The sequence below is a fragment of the Centropristis striata genome, chromosome 16 (assembly GCF_030273125.1).
Source record: "Centropristis striata isolate RG_2023a ecotype Rhode Island chromosome 16, C.striata_1.0, whole genome shotgun sequence".
NCBI lineage: Eukaryota > Metazoa > Chordata > Actinopteri > Perciformes > Serranidae > Centropristis > Centropristis striata.
In genome coordinates this window covers 15,659,283-15,680,273 of record NC_081532.1, presented here as the reverse complement: position 1 = coordinate 15,680,273, position 20,991 = coordinate 15,659,283, and the positions used below count along the sequence as shown (strand labels likewise).

Sequence of the window (20,991 nt, the reverse complement as noted above, 5' to 3'; positions counted from 1 at the left end):
GTCGTTAAGAGCTAAAACAAAGTTTGAATACACATGTGCATTCCAGTGATCATTAAAACTAACACAGACAGCCCTGGTGGAGGAAAAATAACATACAAATTTATATGATCAAAATTGTTCAATGTGTTTTCCATTTTCTTGTCTGAACATCAAAATGGACAAAAATGACCACCAATTGTGATGTGCTGACACATTATGTAATCAAAATTTGAGAGAGAATCAGCCATCAGAGCAGCAAGAGCCCAAAACCCAAACAGTCTGTACCCACTCACTGTTGTTTAAAAGTTTCTCCATATACTTGTGTATATAAACACTCCAACGCTAGAATATGATTTGGCTTTGAGGGGACTGGCACAAATGGCTTTGGTGACTTACATCATGCTTGGAAGTCTAATCACAGACACTCTTGTCATATCAAGCAGAAAAAGTCCATTTCATAGGGAGCTATGTCTCCAGAAAAAAGGAAAAAAACGAGGAGGGAAGGGTAAACAAGCCCAGCGTTCCACAGCCACCGCAGAATTCATCATTCATACAAAAAAATACCCTGAGCCCCAAAGTAGAGCTAATTTAATCCGAGAGGAATAAAACTCCATTTCATAGGAGTCGTCCATTCAGAACACTCATATTTCCACTGAGCAGAAACCCCCGGCTGAAATTCGAGCAGACACTTTTCGGAAGGAATGCATTCGGTGGGTTGAGGGCCAAAGCTTGCCCTGTAATTTGTGAATGTACAGAAATGTGTGACCGCCACAGCTCCTCTAAAGATAGAAATCTTTGTCTTATGTCATCGCCGAACCTCAAACTATTTCTAATTGCCCCCCAGCCCCCTTTTCCAAATGAATAGCTACCCATCCAAAGGCTTATGTGTGCATGTCTGAAAATAGCCCGGGAGTTTACACAGGCTAATAGATCATATTCAGTTAAAAAAAAAAAAGTAAAAAGACGAAAACTTTAGAGGGATCTCCATGTTTCGGAGAGTGTCCCCAGTCAAAGTGACTTTAAAGTGGCACTGAGAGCAGTGTGGGTGGCATTTAGAGTCAGGTATATGCTTACACACCCCAAAGGCTTCCACTGCTTTCTCTGCTAATGGGGGATCATACTCATATTAGTCTTTACAATGTGACTCATTGCATGTAAAACCTAAAGTAAGCGGGGTTTCCTTTGGTTTTATACAAATAGAAGAGGAAGCCTTTGTAGGGACTTGAAGGACACATTAGTTATAGGTCATTTTGAACATTTTGTTCAGGACTCATTTAGAAGCGTTTAACTGTAGTGCTAATTCATGGTGTTTTTTTGGCCAAAAAACTTCTTTTTAACACCATAAAGAGCATTTTGTTATGAGCGTACCTTATGATTCAGGGACTCTCACAAGTCACAAGTTGTCACAAGGAAACCATCAGTAAACAATGATGTGATATCTTGATTTATAACTAAAAGGATCCATTTTCTTTTTAACCTTCAATGGTAAGAATCCTCTGCTCTGAGGCCCATTTGAGGTGGGTCCTGGGGTTTCACATATCCTCCACGAGTTCTGTCTTGATTTCAGGCAAAACCCTATCCCGGATCATTAAAAATCGTTCAGGGACACGGCGGGCTCCGTACTTGATGCCTGTGCGGCTGAAACTGTAGAAACTGCATGTTGAAATGTGGAGGTCTAAATGTGACAGGCACCCGGAGCACACATTACGGCTGAGGAGGGTATAGCCGGGGCGTGTGGTCACATATTAATAATGAAGCGGGAGGACGACTAAAATATCACCGCCACTGTCATTGTCCCAGTCGAGCTGGACTCGAAATAGAGGCTGCATGTTAGGCGATCTGATCACAGGTGATTTCTCGAAAGTTAGGGTTGTGGGGGTTTAGCTGCTGCTGGCTAACGGAGAGATTAGAGTTCAACTTGTGTGTTTTGGGGTTTCCCTACATTTTCAAGTCAAAAACACCTCATTCAAAATACATTAGGCCACAGATCATTAAGTCTTTCCCTAGAATCCTTATAAAGGTAGATTTCTGCTCTGAATTTAAAGGACTAATGGCTGTATCATTAGAATCTTTGGTATAATTTCTAGTGACTAATATGGTGAGATTTGTTTTTTCAAATGTGTCACCACACCCCTGAACCACTGTCCTAGATCACCAAAATAACAAGCAGCCGCAAACAAGGAGTGTCACAGTGATACATGACCTTAATATTAAAGATGAAACTAAAAAAGAAAAAAAGGGATGTTTTATGTAGATTTAATTTATGTAGGTTTAATTTATAGATGTAACATTTAGCAACACTTTATCTGAGACAGAGATTATCTGCTCTGATATAGATATGGTAAAATGTATATAAACTTTATTTTTTTCCCCCTATATCATTGTAGTGCATGCAGCATTGACACAGCACCACTGATAGTGTGAGGCATGAGGCCAGGTTTGATCCCACAAAAGAAGCTACTTCTGAAAACAATCTCTTTTATCCTAGCCTTATTTTCACTTTTTTTTCTCTAAATAGTTATTGTCTGTTTTTTAGCTTTTAAATTCTCTAGCCTCTGCATCCCTCTCTGTCTCTGATTTATGAGATGGGGGGAAATTAAGGGAAAATGTGAAGCCACTCCGACGACTCCTCACGCCACTTAACTGCACTTAATTTATCCTCATGCAAGTAAACAACTTAAAAACCGCCGCACGCACGCAGAGGCGCGCGCACGCGAAAGATAAATCGTGTTAGACATGAAACATCGATTGATTCAATGCATTTTAAAACGCGCTTCAATTTAAATCAACGTGTCTTGTTCAAATCTTCTTTTATTGTGAAAATCCTGTTTGCATAAATGCATTTGAATATTACTTATTTATTGTGTTTTTAATTTTTTTTGTTTTAATCAAAACTGCAGGGATTTACACATTAATTTCTGCACCAGTCATATCGCAAAATCTTTCAGAATTATGTTTATTAATTATCGAAATTAATAATTATCTGTCAGTGCTCATGAGAATCAACAAGGTACACATTTATACAGTGTTTTAGGCGATTTTTAATAATCTGTTCAAGCAGTTACAGCAAAAGACAAAAAATAATGAGTCAATTACCTAAATGTTTTATTTAGAACCGGAAATGTTGACTCTAATACCTCACGTGGCTTCAGTGCGCGGTTATAAAACGAAAAAAGTTAGTTCTTTTATAATAATTTTATTTTTAACAATACTAAAGATGATTGTGATATAGCCAAAAGCCTAACTGTAGGCCTAAATGCAAGAAAAAATAAATTGCTTACTTTTTTCATCGACGCAAAAATAATGTAATTCGTTTTAGTGATTTGGCTGAAATTAATTGCGATTTGCGACTATCTCAGAGCTCAGATAAAAGTTTCCTTTTCCCTGCACATGTGAAATGTCTGCCTCACACTGTCTGAGCTGACAGAGATTGAAAAGGCAAATGCGCCAACTAGTGTCAGAAAGCAGCATGGCGGAGGGATCTACAGGGTGTGTGCCGTCATTTGATGGAGCCTTTAACTTTTTCTAATGAATTCAGCCTCTGGCACACACACACACACACATACACAGACACACAAAGAGAGACACACAATTATTACTTTGTTGTGTCTTTTGATGTTGAAGAAACACATTTGCCTTTTTGTTTTACCTCCCTTATTAATTCACTCCAGTCAATTAAAGTGATACGGATCTGTCTTCCACCCATAATTTCATTTTGTAAAAATGTTAATTACCTGAAGAGGATTTGCGAAGCCGCCAGATATAATGTATTTTCAAAATGAATAAATGAGAGCACAACCACAGGCCTCTGCAGCCTAAATCCTATTTCGGATAAATTGCAAACAGCTCAAGTAGAAATAGGCCACAGACGGTGCAGTGATCAAACACTGTCACAGGCATAAAAGTGCAGATATTTCACCTTATTTATTAATATTATAGTAATTAAACTGGCCCATGTACTGACAATTAATTTTGGTTAAGTGCAAAGCAGCCTCTGTTTTTTAAGGAATTATTTTAAATGTTTAAATCCATCACATTATTTTGTCATCTAATACCAGTCGTACTCATGTTATTGGCCATAATTTAAAATCTGCAAATAATTCATTTTTCATGCAGATCTCCTAAAAAACCACGTGGCCCCTCTTTTAGCTCATACTGTCTCCTATATTTTTCTCTCTGCCTCACGTTAAAGTCTGTCTAAATATCATGTATAAAAGCACCAGCAAAGAGAAAGCAGAGATATGTATCAATAATTCAGCTCGTGTCTGTGACAACAGCGCAGGCTGAGGAAGGAGCACCGGGGAGTTTGATTGGTCTGGTGGAAGCCCAACCCAGCAGATTCATTGGTGGAAGTCATCTCCGCACTCTCAACCACTAAACACTAAAATGACTCGGGTAAAATAATATCGCGGCACTCTGCACTCCGTTCAGCCTCACGGCTCCTTCTCGCGCTAAAGGATAAACTTTAAAGGAAATCCAGTTGGAGCGACGGATCGGTCCCTCTTCTACCACTTGTATTTTGTGGGGAGAAAGATCCAGCCGGGATAAAGCTGAAATAACTTTTATGCAAGAACAGGACGCTGATGTGCTGCAGTTTGACTGTAGATATTCGGCTTTGATATATTTTAGTGATACGCTTTTTTTCAACGGAGTCTGGTGAGATCTGAAGAGGCGTGTGGCAAAACTTTGGCTGTTTAGTCGAGATTTTGTTTTTAAACTTATAAGAAAGCCAGTCAGCTGGACTGTTCTGCATCACGCCTGGATTATCTGTTTACACCGACAGATTGTCTCTGATCGGCATCATTTATTTACAACATTCATTTGAGATTTCAAAGTTAGAGCTCAAGTAGTTCGTGGTGTTGATACATTGTACACACGCGGCTGAAACTGTCCTGTGCGACAGATAAGAGCGCCGATAAAAAGTTGCGCACTGTGAGAGACTTTGTGGACTTTGTTTTAGCTGAAGCTAGTAAAAAAACAGACTAACCCTGGTGTTTTTTAGGCTGACACATCCTGTGCAGATGATCTAGCACTCAGTCATCAGAAGTGTTTGTCTTAAGGTAGCGAGGCTCGCTTGACTTTAGTGCGCTCTCGCCTCCATCCTCTGCGCTCCCACGGTGGACTCCTGAGACCATCCGCGTCTGGAGGAAAAGAACTTTAACAACAAAAAAAGAAAAGAAAAACTGCTCTGATACAACCCACTCAGGTGGCACTGACCCAAGCTGTTGTGATGCATATTCCCGTAGAGCCGCCCACCACCAGACGGTTCACGCCGCCCTCCACGTCCTTCCCCTGCAGTAAGCTCGGAGACGGCAACGGGGCCATGGCCACCCCGGGGCCCCTCAGGTCAAGAACGGACACCAGGAACGTGGTGGACGTCCTGGCGGACCACGCCGGCGAGTTGGTCAGGACCGACAGCCCTAACTTCCTCTGCTCCGTCCTCCCGTCTCACTGGAGGTGCAACAAGACGCTCCCCGTGGCTTTCAAGGTAAACCACTTGGCTTCCAATATTCATTTATCATATTATGATTTTAATGAAACACTCTGTGGTTTTATACTGCATGAGAAGATACTTTGAAACTGATCTAAGACCAACCACACACACTTTAATGCATTTTTGTATAAATATGTGTGAGCTTTGGAGGTTATACTTTTTGATTTCTGCATTTTGCATTTATGTAGGATATTGCAATAAAAAGAAAAGATAAGCTCATGCTGTTTTTATTGGCTTTAAACGGCATCATCCTGACTAATAACATCCCAGGAATTATTATAGATTTAAGGTCTGAAATGACGTCTAAGCAAATAGATCTTAACATATTTATCACTATATTTTCCTGTATATAATTGTACATATTACAGGATATTATTGTGGTGCTTTATAGGTCAATATTTATGCCTTGTTGATTATTGTTTAAACCATGTGTTTGGATCTGATCAGACAAGGGAAATAAATAATAATAAAGTGGATAATAAAAAGCATTTATTCATAATCTATATTTACGCAAATGTCATTAATCTAAATAGGATGTGTCTATTAAGTGAAATCTCTCTGCTATATTATTTATGTTTTATTACAAACATGCTGATGACATTGTGCAGATATTCCTGTTTAATATTATGGGATGCGGTTTTACGCGCGCGGTGTGTACATTTGGTTTGGTGACCCAGAGTGACCGCCGGCTCTGTCCCTGTGCAGGTCGTGGCACTCGGTGATGTCCCCGACGGGACTCTGGTCACTGTGATGGCCGGGAACGACGAGAACTACTCGGCCGAGCTGAGGAACGCCTCTGCCGTGATGAAGAACCAGGTGGCCCGCTTTAACGACCTGCGCTTCGTGGGCAGGAGCGGACGAGGTGAGCTAAAACTCTCTCTCTCTCTCTCTCTCTCTCTCTCTCTCTCTCTCTCTCTAACACACACACACACACACACACACACACACACACAGCGAGAAGGTCCCAGACTGATTGTAATGCCATTTGCAGCAACATTTGGCAACGCGCTTATAATAATATAGCCTAATGGATCATATTTCTGTGTCTAAGTGGAGAACGACTGACAACTGACAGCATGTTATTATTTTTTACTAAATGTGAAGAAAATATTATAGGTCACCAGATATGCTGCACACACACACATACACACACCAACATAGGAAACGCTTACTCCTCAAAATATAGCTTTTGAATATTTGTCTCATATCTGTTACAAAGATCTGGATTCATTTACGGCGAGTGCCCGCACTGCCAGTTGACGTCCATGGGTGTCATCCGAAACATCTGGCCTGTGTCACAGCCAGCAGTTGCGATGTGACTGTAATTTTCTTAATCCAGGGAAATAGAAATAATTATTCACGTGGTGCATATGTGAGGGATAAAAGAGAAATCCACGTCCTGTGGCGATTTGTCCCCACCACCAGAAAGCTTAGAGTCTAATGCGCAATATTTATTATGGCTGTTGCGTTTAATTGCTGCAATAAAAAAAATATAAAATCACACATCAGCTGGTGTGCAGAATGAAGGGTTGTATTTGATTGAAATTATGACCTAAATCAAAAATACATTTTCTGCCATTAATAATAACATGCCTTGAATTAAAAATAATTTAAAAAGCCTTATTGTTCACAAACAAGCAAGAGGAAGAATTTCCCTCACTCTCCCCAGAGCCATTACTGGCCTTTTAGATTCCCCTTTAATGTTAAAATAGCTGTGATTTGATGAATCAGAAATTGGTCTAAAAAACAAAACCCTGTACCTTCTATTCCTGTAGTCAATTACCCCACCCGAGGATCGTTCTTTTTCCTCCCACGCAGTCTCGGTCTCCTCCTACCCGGGACGAGCTCCGGACCTGCTGCATGATGCAGCCTCCCCTGCCTCTGGTGCAGATGGGAGCAAGATCCTGCCTTGTTGAACAATAAACTATCGCTGTAAACCCTCTCAGACAATCTGGAACGCATTCTCTCAATAATCGAAATCATACTCGCAGTCAGGCCATCAAAAGAGGTGGTCCCTGCCTTTTCCTTTTTACTCTTTAATTCAAAGGCTGCAGCGGGACAAAAGCCGGTGATTTCAAGTTAAACAAGCGAAGTATTGTTGCAAAAAAAAAACAAAAAAAAACAGATAATTCAAAATGGGTTATTTATCAAGTGAAATGACACGTGTTTGACAAATCTCATGGATGTGTTTCTGTGCTGCAGGAAAGAGCTTCACTCTGACCATCACCGTGTTTACCGGACCGCCACAAGTGGCCACCTACCACCGAGCCATCAAAGTCACCGTGGATGGACCCCGAGAACCGCGCAGTGAGTACATTTACACACACCCAAACCCACTCACACACACACACACACACACACACACACACACACACACTAACGCTACTATTGTTATTGCTAAAAATGCATTGCGGTGTGTTGTGAATGCTGCAGTGCCACGCAGTTAGAAGCAGCTATTCCTGGTTCTGAAAGTGGGGGGGGGGGGGGGGGGGGGGGGGGGGGGGTTAGCCTAAAAGAAGAAGACTGCATGAGTCATATGCAGATGATATATGACAATCTAACACTGTCTGATAGTGTGTGTGTTTGTGTGTGTGTTTCGCATTGAGGAGGTATAAAATCAGTTCACACAATCACATTTGCCAATATTTGGTTTCTACTAGGTTAAGATTTGGTTTTGGGGTTAGGATTAGAATTAAGACTAGGTTAAAGTTGGGGTTAGGCAAGCAGCGGTTATGGTAAGCCTCCTGAGAATGAATGTAGGGCAGTGCATTGTCCTCACAACTATAGTAGTGCAGTTTTCTGTGTGTGTGTGTGTGTGTGTGTGTGTGTGTGTGTGTGTGTGTGTGTGTGTGTGTGTGTGTGGCAGGGGCACAGGGACGGGCCCAGTCAGAGGAAACTGTAAAGCATATTAAGGCATAACCCAAGACCACTAAGAGGAGCTGAGTGAGTCTCCAAGCCGCAGGTGGCTCAGCTCAGTCAACCCCTCCTCCTCCCCCTGCTCCTCCTCCTCCTCCTCACCCCTACCTTCCCCAGTGCTGGTCAGAGGGGTCGTACCTGACCGACCACATAAGTGGCTCGTTGATTTAACACAGGGCAGACTCCGGCCACTGTTAGGCCTGGCAGGGAGGCCCCGGGCCGGCGTGCAAAAGCTGTTAGCGCCACCGTTCAGCCGCAGCTACATTCTCATGTGCTTTAATGCTGCTGCTGTGAGGGGTGGTGGAGAGTAGTGTTACTCACATGAGTCAGGGGCTATGTGTTTTTTTTTTTTTTTTTCGTGAGCTCAAGGTGGCATAGATGGGATGGGTAGGATTTCATGATGTACCTATGAAGGGATCGTGTTTATAATGGTTCCAGAGTGCCGGGTTTTAGAGGTCTCTGAACGGCTGGAGAGCTAGGGCTCATGTCTGTGGAGGGGGATATTTGCAACAGGGTGGATTTAGCTCAGTCAAAACAGTTCACAGCAGGGGGGACGAGAGAGTGGGAGCAAGTGCCACATGAGGGGGTATAGAGCTGGCAGAGAGGGAGCTGAGGGGCACAGAGAGAGGGGGCATCAGACTATTTGCAGAGGCATTCAAGCGAACAGTGACTGCAAAGGAGGGAGATAATTATAAACACTGTACGTGTGTATGTGTGTGTGTGTGTGTATGTGTGTGTGTGTGTGTGTTTGCATGGTTTCAATTTGATTGTTAAAAGAAAAAAAAATGTGTGTCTGTGCATAAATGCATTCTCGTGTGCATCTGCGAGCGTCTCAGCTTGAAATAACTGTACATTAAGGTTGTCTCCTGTCTGTCTGTCAACATGTCACGGCTCCAGCTGAGGCGTCAGAGTGGCCGTGCTACTTTTACTCTGGCGCTGGGTGCTATAAAGTGACACTGTTTAATATAGGGCAGGAGGAATTTAGGGCTCCATTAAACTCTGTTGCACGGTGGTGAGAGGGAATCATAGAATGACAGAAATTACATTTCTGCATAGTATTTTTTTAAATGCATGCAAATATTATTTTAATATGTACTGAGCAGATAGCTTACCCCCATGGAACCAGAGATCCTTTCATTTGTGCAAATGTAAAGATGGCTGAAATACTGAGTCAAAGCTTATCTGAAATATGAATAATACATCTAGTTACTCTGCAGTGAAAACAGATCCAGCGTCAAACAGGAAATTCAAACAGCTGATTGCAGTTAATAGAATAAGCATTTTGAAACACAGCACATTTATGTTGTTCATTATGTTGGTTTGAAGGCGCTGTCAGATCTGAGGCTGAGATGACAATTCAGTGTATTAAAGGCCTCGAAAGCACCAAAATAGAAACCGCTTGCTAGAAGAGATAAAAGATCTCTTCTATTTAAACAAGAAGCACATTATAAGGGTATAATATCAGTCATGTTCCGACACACTCAAAGCACAGGAACACATACTACCATTCAGATATTATTAGGGTCATAAAAATAATCAGATTCTTGACTAACCACAAGGCACCGCATTATAACATTCAGAGCCAAAGCACAGACGCACTTTTGCCAACATATAAAACTAATAACATTTTTTTCATTACAAATCTCATCCTCAGAGATGGTTTTACATTTCAACGCTGCTTTGATCGCATTTTCCCCCTTATTTTTCATCAGCAATGCCTCACAACGTTGCCTGTGCGTTATCATTCACAGAGTGCAGACAGCCTGAAGCCACACTTGGCCACGCTGTGCTCACCTGTCCGCAGGCTGGCAGGCCGGCCATACGGGCTGTTTGTGTAGGGCCTGCATTTGCATGGCTGCCAGCCGAGCCTCGGCAGGAGTTGGCACAGAGGGAGGAGGTTTTATTAATGTTTACTAATCCAGTCAGGAGAACCTGACTGACAGGACTGCAGCGGCGGCTCGCCCGCAGCAATGTAACAAAAGACTTCTGAAAACACTTGAGCTGTATAGAGATAGACACACACATGGGCATGGATGTGATGTATGTTCACATGCCTGCACACATACACATGTAAATGGATATAAACACACACAGACCACATTCTGTTCCTGAACAGAAAGTAGGCTATATGTTCAGCTCAGTATTTCTGTCTTGCTTGCTGCTGATTTCCTCATCACACATCCGGCATTTGTCATCAACCCCCCCTCCCCGCCCCGGCCCCTGTTGTATCTGTCATACTATATTATCAAACTTCTGCTGACGCTGAACTGGAAGCACAACTTTTGCAACTGAAAACTCTCCCCCCACTTCAGCAGCTTTAACAATACACCATAAAAAAGAAAAAGGAAAGCAGATGATTTAAGTGTGGAGACCCTCCTGTGTGATCACTTAATGCACCCTGCAAAGGTTATTCTCACCGATTAATCTCGCAACTATATTTCTGGTGCGCTTCTCACTCCCTCACTTACATATGACATCAGCCGCTGCCTATTTACCCACGCAGGGGAGGAGGAGGGGCCGTTTGTATTTCGGTATCTCTTGACCTGAAATGAATCAGTCCCCGGGAAGAAAAAGATGAACTCACAGCAGGTCAGGCTCGGCCAGAGCGATGAGAAAAGGGGCGGAAATATTCTGAGCCTGTGAAATGACTGTTCAGAAATAATTTTTCGCAGTGCGGGGGCGTGTGATGTGTAGAATAGGGTTTGTGCAAATATAGAGATATACAGATATCCTTTACAGATGTGTAGATCTTACAGGTTTTTTTTTTTAAAAAAACCTGTATGTGAATGATTTCAAGACAGAGGTAGAAAAAAAAGTGAGTATCTGAGGACAGACTCAAAGCTGCTATCTGTGTGAGAAAATCAACACTTAAAGTCTGTATTTGTGATGCTGAAGTTACAAGGAACAATTTTACTGATTGAGTCAACAGAAAGCATTTCTATTAATTATTCAAACTATCCAGAAAAATCAGCAAATTATTTATTAGGTATTTAATATTTATTTTTTTTTAAATTTCTGAAAATCAAAATATTCAAGACCAGTTTTGTTCCCACACAGAGGTCTGAGGGTTGAGAAAGTTGAACTGAAAGCATTTCTTTTTTCAGTTGTTGAATGCTGAGGATGTGGGAGCCTGTGAGGTCAGAGTGGCAATTTGTCCGACTTGAAAATGATACACATGAATACACCCTTAACGCCAACACAATTATACAGTGTACATGTAATACCGGTATAAATTCAGATAGAGCTCACACACCTTCCCACCCATAGGCCCACGCATCCACCGAAATCAAGTGCTGTCGTGTTTTGTTGCCTTTATTTACTCGGCTGGGTGTGTTCACAGAGCTCCAGGAGGAGAATGGCGGGTGTGGGGGGGCGGCAGCGGGGGGGTTGCATGTTGGAGTTGGCGGGTTGATTCTATTTGCATTTGGCACACAGACTGTACAAAGTATGCAAATAGGCAAACAATGACATTTGCTGTGTTATTTTTCCTGTGATATTGCAGTCTCTCTGCAGAGTAAACAGAAAAGATCGCATGTGTGTTGTTGCGTATGTATTTGCGTGTGCGGGTGCTCGGCTCATACACCTGCCAGGTGCGTCCATCTCTTTAAGTCGCCCCCAATGGGCCACGCCCATGCTCCACAAATCACATGAAAGGCTCACCCCCTCGGTGCGAATTGCTCTCTCAAAGGCAACTTTGATGTTTGAAAATGGAGATGGGTGTCTTTGAAAGAAAGGCCTACAGGTGTATCAGTGCCAGGGGAGGGGAAAAAACAGTGGCATGTCTGATGCCGGGTGCTTTCCTGACTGCTAACGGCTCCCAATAACTCCTAGAAGTATAACCTGGAGACATAGCAGCATGAACACAATCACACACACACACACATTCACACACACATACACACACACACAAATAGCGCCTAATCTCAACAACCAAACCCATGACCACTTAATATATGATTTGGAAGAGAAAATAGCCTGCCTCAATACCACTGACAGACAGATGGGAACAGATAAAGAGGAGTTTTTATGTCTTCCTCTTAGAAATGACAAAATGTGGCGTCTGCAGTGACTGGAGGCTGCCGACCGCGACGTTCCTCCCCCCGGGGTCACTCGAGACGCGTCATACTTGGCCTCAGTGATTAGAAGCACAGCAAATATTGGCCGACTGATAAATCCACTGGAATGCTGCAGTGCATATTGAATAGGTTTGGGCTGATTTAAGAGAGGGAACTTCTCCACATTTTTGAGGTCTGAGGCTTGTGATGGGTGGCGGATGAGGGCAGTTTCCTCCAGTAGTCACGCAAGATGTCTACGTATTAGAGACCTCCAACCACACTCCGTCGTTAATTATTTTGTGAGACATCTTTATATCTTTTTTATTTTAGATATGAATAAACACAGGGCTGTTGCTGTCAGAGTCATCAGAGCGTGATTGGGCGGACATGAAAGCATCTGTAATATAATCAAATTTTGTTGTGGGAGGGTAAATAAAGGACTGAGATGGAAGCTCTTTGACCACTGTTGCCACCTTAACCACATCTAGAAGCTTTGAGGCCAACTCCCTTTGAGGGTTGCACACCCACACACACACACACACACACCCCCACACACACACACCCACACACACACACACACACACTCGTGCATACAGCTGTTGGTAATCCTACTGGGGCTTTTGTACTTAGGCTTTTGTGTGAAAGCAGAGCTAATTATTCTAAATACCTCAGCTAAACAAAGAAAATATCACCATTTGTGTACAACAGGCACTTCTCCCCTCATTGCCTCTGTTTGCTTTTTGGCATGTTGCTACAGCGTCAATGCTAAAAACAGGAAAAAAGAAGAACATTGTCTAACATTTTGTTATAGCAAGATGTCCCCTCCTCAGGCCAGTTGATGACTGTTGGAGACACACACAATAGCCTCGGGGCGAAATGCCCTCTTTTTTTTCTACTCAGAAAAATTTCCACCCTGTATTTGCTGACGCCAGATAGAACAGCAGGGCGTACTAGGAACTATCTAATTATTTACAGAGGCCTCAGACAGCGCTTCTTATTCACTCTGATGATGCAAGTAGAAGACATTTTCTCAGAATCCCTGACTAACATCTCTTCTCCGCTCTCTCCCTCTCTGTCTCTCCGCCCGCTCCCTACCAGCTCCCCTCTAAACTCACCAGCCAAGCGTCTTTCCTGTTTACCTACCTATGAAGGGAAGTAAAATGCCCACTCTGTGTGTGCTCACTCTTCCTTATTTACACTGACCCATACAGGAGGGAGCCATTACGACCTTTCAGCCGTAATTCAATAAAAGTTCCGTTCTGCATTTAGAAAAATAAATGGCCCATGAGTGGAGGAATATTTTCTCCCCCGCTGCATTATGACAATAAACCGTTTTGCTGTGTTGGGGCAGTGGGGACGGGGGTGGGGGTGGTTTGTGGGAAGAAGGCACCTGCTGGTTACTGGAAAAGACGCTGTGTACCACCACCCTGCGGTTTTGGATATTTATTTCTTCAAGCCTTAATGGTTAGGAACAGTGAGCAAATAATAGGTGTAGCGAGATCTTTCTTTTGCTTCCAGCAGCAGAGAAGGTTGTAATCCTCGGGGAAAACACAGAGGGCAGCCTTGGAAACATCACAGTAAAGAAGAGGTCAATCTTTATAAACTCAACAAGTCCACTGACATGATAACCTTAGAGAAAGTACTCAAAGTGACTTATGTGCATGCCTACACAGTGGAAAATTCACACATTTGAAATTTCACACATTTACTTTGACCCACCTGGAATATTGTCATTCTGTGGAACTGTGCGTGTTCGGGGGCAAATGCACACTTGTTGCACATTATTGTGTGTGAGCTAGTATGCACAAAGGTGTGAAAGCGAAGCCGTTTGACACATCTGCTGGCGTTGCATTGATGTATGTGACAACGGCAGCTTGCTTTCCTTTCCCACAGCCTCGCGAGGCCCCCACCTTTCCCCCGGCATCTCGCTGCTTAGAACAACCTGACTACCACGTACACGCAAACATGTACGCACACACAGACACGCACAACAACCCCATTCACCATTAGAGCTAAAATAACACACTCAAAGCAGCTTATTGCTTTAATATGATCTGTCACCCGAGCCAAATAGGCCTTCTGTTGATGAGGCCAGAGTAGAAGCAGCAGCACTGGGAAATCTACAAAGTGAGTCGGCAAGCAGCCAAAAAGGCCGGAAAAACAGCAGCGCTCATATCAACCCCAACACGCCTCAACTCCAGAGTAGAAAACAGTTACACACACACACACACACACACACACACACACACAGAGTGGCATGGAGGGACAAAAGACGGATGATTGCTCTCAATGTGCTACGGGCCTTGTTGTATTGTCAGAGAATCCGGGTGCACTGGGTCTTATTTTGGCACCCCTTCATTCTCTGTGCCTGCCTGAACCTGCCTCACTGTAGGGCTGTCCTTGTCAGGCACTGCTTCTGTTCCACACACACACACACACACACACACACATGCGCGCACGCGCACACACATACACACACACACACACACACACACACACACACACACACACACACACACACACACAAACAGACACACACACAAAGAGCTTTATCCCCTTATCAGAAAAGGAAGGCTGCACACTTTGCTCAAACAGTCTCATGTAGCAACTTCCGCTGTGAGCAGCTTGTTTTCAGACCTGCGAGGGGGATTTTCACACTGCTGATGTCCCCAGAGAGAGACTGATGCATCTGCCTGAGGGACCAGACGATCCCCCAGCTGTGGTCGGAGAGGGCCGAACTACTGATAAAAGCGTGCCAAAACTTTTTTCGAACCTTCTCCTGAATAGTTGGAAATAATGTTTCCACAAGACCCCACTGGCCACCATATACACTCCTGCCATGTTTACGACACACACACGTAGTTTATGTCCCAGGAAATAAACAGTCTGTGCATTCAATGCGTGGTAATGACAGAGCCGTAAAACTTAATGCATTCACACTGAAAGTGTTGCGAGAGTGTTATGTAAATGAGTGTAAAGCAGTGTAATGTCTGCATGTGGCTAGCATCGACTCATTTAGGCCCAGACGAGACAGCCACAATCACCAGCCAAGGGTAAAACCCACATCCTTCAGGGTCAGCCTCAAAACAAGAACTTTGATTCGTCCTACTGTAAATACCCAACTGTGTGATTGGTGGCCTTGGGAGCCACGGGTGCCAAACACCCTTCTGCAGAGATGCTCTTTGAGCTGCGCTACCGTGCCAGTAATAGAACGAAAAGGGAAGTATAAGGCAGAGTGGCGGAAAGAAGCAGGGTGGGAACGAAAACGTTGGGGGTTCAGGTCTGCTTGCGAGGAGGAAGAGGAAGACAGGTGTAGGAGTCTTTGCTCAACAGATGTCGAAACGTCCCCAGTGTCTGTTGAGGGCAAACGGAAGTTTGCATGCAGGCAATGTAGGCCTCGCTGCAACATATGTTCAACTGTCACCCCATGTCGTACTGTGGGGATTCAGAAGTTAGATAAGAAGGCTGCTCTCATTTTTCAACACTTGACTTTCAACACACAAAGCCTGGGTTTCAGGTTTACCTCAGACAAAAGCTGCATATTAAGTTGTGGTACTTTTGATTTGACTCATCAACACAACAAAAAAGCTTGTTCAAACATGTTATAACCTACAGAAAGCTACTTTCACAGCAGCATATATATTGGACTCACGAATGCTTCTTGCACTGCCCACACATTTTTGTATGTAATCCTATAGCATACTTACATAGACTTTACAGTCCAGACATAGTTTTCAGCGTTAAGTGAGATACATGCCCTCCAAATCAATTCTAGTCTGTTATCAGGGGCCTATCAAGTCCATTTATACGTTGAATACAAATATTTACACTTCAAATATATTCAGTGCAGACTTGGGCCAGGGCCAAGGCACGTATTGCCCTTTGCCGTCCAGATAGAGTTTCACTTTGCCCCTGAAAAAGCGCCCAGCCCTTTACTAAAAAGAGCTTGTGTTTAATGTGTCTCCCTTCGGACGGGAACATGTGTTTCTTTCTTTCAATCGAGACGGAGACAGACACAGAGACAGGGAGAAACAGAGGAGAAGTAGAGAAAAAGTGTCAGATGAAGGAAGGAAACGGATCATAAAGGGTGATCGCTCAGCTGTGGCGTTGGTGTTTAAGGCCTGGCTGTCACCTTACTGAGCAAACACTGTCTCTGTGTCGAGCTGATATGGGCTTTGTGGAGGGAAGGCTGGGCAAGACTCTGGAGTTTACTGTTCATGTGGTCGGGGCTGAGAGCAACCGGGTGCAATCATGAAACATAGCTTCACACTTTTCACATCACCTGCACTTGAATCTAGTATCTGCATGCGCTTCAAAGCACGAGGGCAAAAGAGCAAAGCAACATCTCAAGTTAATCTGCAGCAGAGATAAAACACTATCAGGAAATAAAAACACACACATACACATATATACACACACACACACACACACACACACTCACTCACAAAACAAAGCGGGGCTGAGAACGGCACACCCATTTCTTCAAAACACAGCCATCGCCTTTCAGTACATCGTTAATACCAGACATTTTATATCAAGCATTTTATTTGTTCTTCATAGACTTCCATAATGCTTTCAGATGATGTGACCGCTGCTCTGAGAGGAGGCTAGTAAATCTACAACCTTTAGCATCCATTTCAGCTCGGGCGTGCTTATTGAGCGCTGCTGTTTAGGCCTCATGTGTGCATTGGCCCCCATCTCCCAGCTCTATCTTGTGGTTATGATATCATAGAGAGAAAAACAAGGGCATTCTCTCCTAAGTGCACCCTGACACATTAAATATTCATCCGACCACAGAAACCCCTCTGAAATGGGGCTGGTGTGGAGCGCTGGCACCCCTCTGGCCCTCGGACCTGCAGAGTAGAAGTCAAATGTTGGTGGTCGGAGCAGAAACACTGTGGCTACAGGCAGGGTCAGCTGGCCAAAGAGGGCGCATTAACATCAGGTTTAACTGGAAGACACAGCCTGAGACTCTTTTATTAATATATTGCAGAGACTGAATTAGACTGTCGAAACTTACTTTTTTACATGAATAAAGCTGGGTTTTTTTCAACAGAGTGCTGCAGGAATGAGTCCTGAAATCTGGAAATGAGTTTGCATTTTTGCACTTTGGTTTCCTCGTCTCGATGGGTTTTTTTTTAATGGGCTTTTGGTTAGATACTTGAAATAAGATATGTGGTTTACACAGGAATTAATTTTTCACGTTTTGTTCTATGACATACCCACTCTTGAATTTTGAAGCTTTTACTGGTCTCAAAAGATTATCTTGCAAACAAACTTGTTCATATGATAAAATATTTTTTTTCCAAAGAGCTTATTTTCTGCAATAGATCCAAAACCCAATGGAAAAGTCCCATTGTCTTTTTGTTGAGGTATTCAGAGCGATGCTATCTTCAGGCACAAAAATATAGAAGCAAAAAAATCAAAAGGAGGGTGTATCATGTGATACTTAAAATGAAAAACAACCAGTTAACTCAAACAACTCCTGTATGCGTAAAATCCAGCTGAAAATGTGACTAAACTTTAATTTTATCCCCCAAAAAGGCAAAACAACAATGGTAAAATAGTTGCATACAGTATAGCAGAGCAAATCAATCCTCTTTATCACATAGAATAGTGAGAAACAAAAGTTCAAAGAAAAATGTGGCATACAAAATAAACACAGATGCAAACTCAAAGAAAAAAAGGTTGACTTTTTTTGTAACTGCAGTTAAGAACTAAAACAAAGTATCTCGTGTGCTGCCCTCTTGATTTTATTTTATGAGGTTTATTTTATCTAACAGACAAAGGCAGAGAGAAGACAGGGGAAAAAAAGGAAAAGAAAGTTTTGAGCCACCTCCCAGTTGATTAGTGGTGTTAACAGCAACTGTGGGCCCCTGGGTTAATGAGCTCCAGGCCTTGTTCTAATGAAACCTCCACTCCCTCAAAACTCACCCTCTCACAGCCCACTAAACCCCCTACTGGAAGCTCCGAACAGTGTGTCGCCAAACTCCTCGTGTCCCTGCCAACTGGAACTGGGCCACAGGATCCACAGCTAGGCTCAAGTGTGTGTGTGTGTGTTTGTGGGCAGCTGAATGATCACTTTCATCCCTAAAGAGCCAGCCAATTCATCTTAGACCACCATTGGCCGCAGAAAAACTGACCAATTATCATTTTTTTCCCCCTGCCGTCTGTCTTTTTTTTCCAACCAGAGAGCGGTGGGATGTATCATTTCCCTGACCTCAGCCGTTTGAGGTGGTGTAAATCTCTTAATAACTACACAAGGACACATATAGGGGCTATATTTGGAGGGCTGCTTCCCCTGGCCGCCCCTGCTCTGGCCTGGAACAGACAGTAGCCACAGTGTCTATGTGTGTGATGGAGCCTGGACATGGCGCTGCGTGTGTGTGTGTGTGTGTGTGTGTGTGTGTGTGTCTAGAGAGAGAGAGAGAGAGAGAGAGTGAGAACGCAGGCCTTCATTCCTTCCATCACAGTTTAAAGAGAAGACAGACTGGCCACATGAGTGCAAGTAAAAAAGATATTACGGAGTGTGTGTCGGTGTGTGTCCACCCATGTTCCTGAGTAACGGCACGGAGGGTGGAATCTCACACACACACAAACACACACCTTCCTTTCCTTTGGCGTCCTCATGCTCGGGAAAACAAACAGCTGGAGAGCAGCAACAGAAATGCTGTCTCTGCTCAGACAGATTAGTCATGACTGAGTCTTTCTCTTACACATAAAAGTGCAACGGATGTGTTGATCAGTGGGTGTGAATAAAAACATTCTAAGCTGCACTCTGACTTAAAACGGGGGATTTTGCATTTAGTGGCCGCCTGCATTCAGACTTTCTGTCTGTGTATCAAGGCGCGCACCCTTTGTGTATCTGTATGCATGTGTGTTGCATGGGGAGGGGGCTGTCAATGCTAGATATTTCTATATAGTTCGTAAAGAGAGGATGGAGGGGAGGTGGTGGGCACAAACAAATGGACAGAGCGGTAAACGAGAGGAAACTTTACCCATGGGTCAGCCTCCGAGGGAAGATATATTGCCCATGGGTCAGTGGAGAGAAAGGACGGGCAAAATCCATATTGGTCCGTCTGCCTTGCCCCCTTTATATAGTGATAAAATATTCAAATCCAGCCATTACTTCACATTAGGCTACTCTGTAGAGATGCCAGGGAGAAAACCACAGAATGTATACATGCTGGTTCACACACAGTTTTGGTGCATTGATAGTTACATTAAAATCTCTTCCTCCCATTAGAGGCATAGCCCTCATCCGGACTCGCGTCTGACATTTAAGGTGTGTTCACATGTAGAGCATGTGCACGTATGTGAGTGTGTGTGGGAACATGTACATGTCTGTGTACATGTGTTGTCTACATAAAAGGCATGTTCAGAGGGTTTTTTTTTCTTACCATCTCCCTGAACGGGACATCAAAGTGATAAGGGGCGCTAAGTGTGGTGGGTAGTTTTCCGGGTCTGGACAAAAGAGATGCAGCAGATGCGCTTCAGTTAATTCTCACATCCTGCGCACACATACACATATCTACAAAAACTCTCCTTCTCGGTAATGTTGAAGACTGATGACTATATGGTCTGGTAGACTTGTTTGGGTGTTTCCTTCTGACTAAGTGCTGTGTCAGTCAGACCTGAATGTGTGTGTGTGTGTGTGTGTGTGTGGGAGGGTGTGTGTGTGTGTGAGAGGGGTGGTTATTGGGGGCAGATCTACTCACTCTCTTGTTGTTTTAGGTAGCAAGATAAAGATTACTAAGCTTCAGCAGTTCATGGTAATGCTTAATGTCACAATTCAAAGTTTATTGTTTTTTTTTATGTTTAGGATCAGGGATAACAGAATTCCTCAAGCAATTATTATGCTATCTTATGCTATCGTTATCTGCGTATGACGCGGCAGCAGGTGCAGCTTGGGTAACACTTAGTGTCTAGCCGACCTATGTCAAGGTCTGCTGACATTCTAATAATATTTTTGTGTTTGGAAGCTGAAAACATGGTGACAGTGTCTCTCTCCCCCATAAATAATTTCATCCTGTGTTTGTGAATAACAACGGAGGATATTTATGGTCTTCACAGTCAATTTTACACTCATTACAGTTTAGACTGGCACTGCCCGGCTTCATTCAGAAATTTGGAAGACAGAAAGGTTTTCCAATTGGACTGTTGTTATTGTTTTTGCTATTTTTGTACAACTCTGGAAATGTAAAGTGCCATTTTCCTGGTTGTGTAGGTGGTAAATTGGTAAGTCCTTGACTTTCTCTCACACCCGTCCTCCTCATGTCGCTGTTTCAGGGCACAGAGTGAAGATAGAAGACCCCCAGAAGATGCAGTTCTCCGACAGGCTGTCAGAGATCGAGCGCTACCAGCGGTCTATGCGGATAGGCCCAGTGAACAATACGCCCCGCACTATCCACCAAACCCACCTAAGCACCACACAAGGTGAGGACCACTGATGCATACAACCTCAGCCAATCATCATCCCAATAACAAAACCACCACTACACCTTAAAGTCAGCTCACATTTACCGCCACTAATTTGAAATAAATAAC

General features: G+C 43.4%; 1 protein-coding gene across 2 annotated transcripts in view; it reads left to right on the top strand.

Moving 5' to 3' along the window:
- The first annotated feature begins 4,455 nt into the window (after positions 1-4,455).
- Positions 4,456-20,991, top strand: part of runx3 (RUNX family transcription factor 3) — a 30,849-nt gene continuing 14,313 nt past the window's right edge. The window contains exons 1-4 of one of the 2 annotated variants that reach the window (XM_059354039.1): positions 4,456-5,467; positions 6,179-6,335; positions 7,676-7,780; positions 20,734-20,880. In XM_059354039.1, coding sequence (XP_059210022.1) covers positions 5,210-5,467; positions 6,179-6,335; positions 7,676-7,780; positions 20,734-20,880 — 667 coding nt within the window. In that variant the 5' untranslated portion in view covers positions 4,456-5,209. The remainder of the gene's footprint in view (positions 5,468-6,178; positions 6,336-7,675; positions 7,781-20,733; positions 20,881-20,991) is intronic. The other variant, XM_059354040.1, reaches the window with a different exon arrangement.